The 4,368-nt window shown below is 33.7% G+C and overlaps 1 protein-coding gene across 1 annotated transcript; it reads left to right on the top strand.

Moving 5' to 3' along the window:
• Positions 1–262: 262 nt before the first annotated feature.
• Positions 263–1,481, top strand: LOC112464003 (elongation of very long chain fatty acids protein 1-like; the record flags this gene model as incomplete). Its single annotated transcript, XM_025030748.1, has 4 exons — positions 263–342; positions 636–679; positions 858–1,147; positions 1,375–1,481. Coding segments are annotated over exons 1-4 (521 nt in total), but the record flags the coding sequence as incomplete, so codon positions are not given.
• Between the last annotated feature and the right edge of the window lie 2,887 nt (positions 1,482–4,368).

The following is a 4,368-nucleotide window of genomic DNA, read 5'->3' as shown; positions in this document are numbered from 1 at the left end:
AGAATGGACAGTTCCCGAGATACGGGAGGTCAAAGGTCAATAATAGTGCCTTATTCGAAATTTCTATTTTTTGTGTATATCCGCACGTGAGCAGCGTTGTTGTGTGCGTATGTGCCATTCTGTGAGCGTAGCCTGGTTTGATACATGGCAATATAGTAATAGGGCGTTCGCAATATGGCCACCTACGAAACTAATGCACGGATCGAGATCAAACTTGGCCAGCATGTTCACCGTCGAAAAAGAGTTTTATTTTTATTTAAGCATGCGTACCGTGAGTGGCCATATTACCCTCACTGACGTTATATTGCCATCTGATCTCGTACTCTCCGGTGTGACACAATGGTAGAGTTTCAAGATTGGTGATAGCTATATAAGGAAGACAATCGGTGTAGCCAAGGCCGAAACTCGCCGAAGTGAGATTCGGCCTCAAATAATTAAGCGACCCGATTCTCGACGACTCGAATCAACCTACGAAACTACGTTCACATACAAATACACATATATATGCGTAATATATAACAGCCATGAATATGTAAAAGTGTGAATAAAAATAACATCAGTAGTTTTTAAATTGCGGTCTCTCTTCGGAACCACTCAGTTTTATTTTGGGATTGCTAGGAGAAACATACTTAAAGTGAAACTGTGGCTCAACTGGAATCTAAACATTATAATTCGGAAATAATGGCTAGTAAGTTCTAAATATAACTGTGTGTTTATGTATAGATATATATATATATATATATATATATATATCAAAGAAATCAAAGAAATGTTAAAGATTTAAAATTTCTTTTAGAAGGGACACTACAAAAATCCTTCTTATTATTTTTCCTCAAAATTATGTGTTAACTCATATTATATAAATTTCATAGATGCACGAACAATGGAATGGCTATTGTTATCTTCGCCGATGCCAATTATTTTTATATTGCTGGCTTATTTATACGTCGTCTACTTTATTGGACCGCAATTTATGGAAAACAGAAAACCGTATTCGTTGAAAAGGTTTATACAATGTTACAATCTTTTTCAAATTGGTGCAAATTTTTGGCTAGTGTTTAACGTCATGACAGATGGTAGACCGTTCACTGCCGTGTGGAGATATTGCGAGTCACTCGATAAAATTTGCAGTCGTAACAGTGAAAAGGTATGTTTAAGCTTTTACATTGTCAAAAATAAAGAATAATTTGGATTTAAATTAGTACACTTTAAATATTTGAGAATTATATAATAAATAATTGTTACTCATACGACATACGCAATAATATTGATAAATTTCAACGTGTGAATTTGGAGAATAGATATAACTCTGTAAGAATTAACAGAATTGAGATAATAACGATTTCGCAGATAGATATAATTTTAATATTGCAGCAACTTGAAATTATATGGTGGACACTGTTGCTTAAAATAATTGATCTCATTGAAACCATAATATTTGTATTGAGGAAAAAAGATCGTCAGGTCTCATTTTTACACACGTAAATGAGTGGATGCGTAAGCTATAATCAAGAGTAAATTCCTCTACAGTAAATTCTACTATTAGCCTCTTAAAATAAGAGGATATGCTAGATATTTGCGGCGCGCGCGTTAAAGTTAAAAGACGATCGTCTTATTAGCTACGCGATGCGTACACGCTACCACACGAGACGCCCGTGTAGAAAGTTCAGCCCCTTGCACAATGCCAGGCAACAAGCAATAGGAACAGGAAATAATAAAAAATCGTTAATTACAACCTAAAATATTCGAATGTTATGATTTGTTGGCAACAGGCAATAGACACATAATTTCCAACGTGACGGAAACTCCTGTGTCTATTGCCTGTGTCACTGTTTATTCTGCATTTATACATTGATTTCTGATTTTTATTCCCTGTTCCTATTGCCTGTTGCCTGGTATTGTGCAAGGGGCTTTATTAAGAATGGCCTTATATAACATGCATAAGTCCTCGATCATTAGTTATATATTAGGGATGCCATAAGAAAGATTTCCTTATTTTAACCTGATGAGGTCCCTATCATTATTTATTAGGGATTCCATAAGAAAGGTTTCCTTATTTTTATCTAATAAGGTCCTTGTAAGGATTTGATAAGGATGTTTTAACTTCATAAATACTTATTTATTAGGGCTAACCGGATAAGGTCCCGATCATTATTTATTAGGGATGCCATAAGAAACGTTTTCTTATTTTTGTCTATTGAGGCCCTTGTAAGGATTTGATAAGAATGTTTTAACGTTTTAACTTTATAAACATACTATTTTCATAAATATATTTACGAACACAAAATTTCATGATAAGCCGGCACTGGTTTCTGACATTCACCCGACATTAAGAAATATTATATCATATATCTTATATCCAATTCAAAATTTTATTACTCTTTTTACACTGAATTTGTTTATTAAGATGATTTTTGGAAAATTACATATTTGCGCTGGTTATGTAGACAATATATAACACTTACATCAAATTAAGAAGTGGTCTACCATGTAAGGCAGTTGGCTCACGATCCAGAGGTCCCGAGTTCGATCCCACCAAGGTAGATGTTTTTTCCAATACAAAAAAATATTTATAATCATAGACTACATCTTAAGAAACAAATTTAGTTATAAAATAGTAATAAAATTTCAAAATAAATAATTTTTTTTATTTATTTCGGGTGAATATCGGAAATCAATGTCCTCTAATATTAAGAGGACTGCACAATCTTGAATCTAGAGTCTCATGATTAGAGGATATTCCTCTACAGTTTAAAACATCTTCTTAAGGCTCTATTTCAGAGGAAAATCCTCTAGCATGAACCAGGAACCGCTAAACTGCAGAATATTTTTTTTTGGGTGCAGAATCGTGATTAGCGATATCAAAAACCTTAAAGTTCAAATTTAAAAAATTTTCAATATTTGCCGTGCTGTTCTGGGCCGGAGTGGCCTTTAAAGGGGCAAAAACCAACGTAGCCACCCAATATATATATTGAGTGTATCATTTTAAGTGATTCAGCTGAATATCTCTTAAAGTAAAAAAGATTGGAAAAATTGTTTCAGACAAAAGTTGTTTGGTTCGAAGGGGGATATAAGATGGTGTCATTGGTTTGACCGTAGATGGTCGTTTAAAGCTCACGTGAACGGCACTTTTAATTTCTTAAATGGAAACCCTTGTTTTTCAATGCATATTCTTATAGCTGAATCTCGAGAGCTTTTCAAAAAACTATAATAAAGTATTTTTTTGTTAAGAACTTTTGGAATTATAAGGCTTGAAAGTTCTAGTATTTTGACATAAAATTACAAAATACCTTGTAAAACATTAATTTTACAGTAATGTTACCTTAATACTTTTATGCACAGAATAATGAGACGAATCAATTGGTATGAAAAAAAGGCATAGTTGTTCCTATAAGAAAACATATGTAATTTGCAACACGCATCTGCATACTTTTTCTTAAAAGCAACTACGTCTTTTTTATCCATCCATGGTTAATATAATGTGTCTTCCTTCAAAACGCGCGAAGGTTTTCCCCTACTCCATTTAACCTTCCGGACTTCCTGCTTATTTATTTTCGTGCTAACGCTATTGAAATAGCGTTAACTCCTCGCTGTCAGTGCCTAGTGCTGACCTTTGCATCAGCGCTTTCGGTTGTCCCGGAGTTGAAATGGAAATTTTTAAGCGTACGGCGCAACTGAACAGAAATAACGCAACACCTACCTACAGCGCGACGCCTATACCACATATCATCTCGTCTTGCCAAAAATCTAATAATGGTATTATAATAAAAATACACATGGATGTATTTGGCATTTAACGCTCTAAAATTTGCGTTGGAAAAATTGTTATATTTAGCAAAAATAATAGGTGGGGGTAGGGTTAAATTAAAAAAATGTGACAAATTTGAAAAATCTGATTACGCCATTGTAAAGAGCACAAAAAGTCATAAACATTTCGTACAAATGTTTTGTCGTCCTTATATTTTCGAAGATATTCGCTAAAAACTATAAAATCCGTTATTTTCAAGGGGTTGTTTCAACCTTTAAACGTCGAAATAAGCAGCAAAAAAAAACGAGTTTAATATTTTTTGATGCTCAACAACATATCCAAAGCGCATCCAAATCGGACGTTATTTTTAAGGGGTTGTTTCAACCCCTAAACGTCGAGATAAACAGCAAAAAAAAAAATACGAGTCTAATATTTTTTGATGCTCAACAACATATCCAAAGCGCATCCAAATCGGGTAGGGACACTTCCGACCGTTCCCTTGTTAGTTTGTCAAATTAAAATTGGTTTAAATATAAATTATGTTTGAAGTTGAAAGAGTAGAAAGAGAGAGAGAGAGATTGTGTTATTCTTTTTGCGGCCATCAATGTCGATTGTAATAT

This window comes from Temnothorax curvispinosus, unplaced genomic scaffold (genome assembly GCF_003070985.1).
Source record: "Temnothorax curvispinosus isolate PA1 unplaced genomic scaffold, ASM307098v1 QBEX01001488.1, whole genome shotgun sequence".
Taxonomy (NCBI): Eukaryota; Metazoa; Arthropoda; class Insecta; order Hymenoptera; family Formicidae; genus Temnothorax; species Temnothorax curvispinosus.
This window is presented reverse-complemented; position numbering and strand designations above follow the sequence as displayed.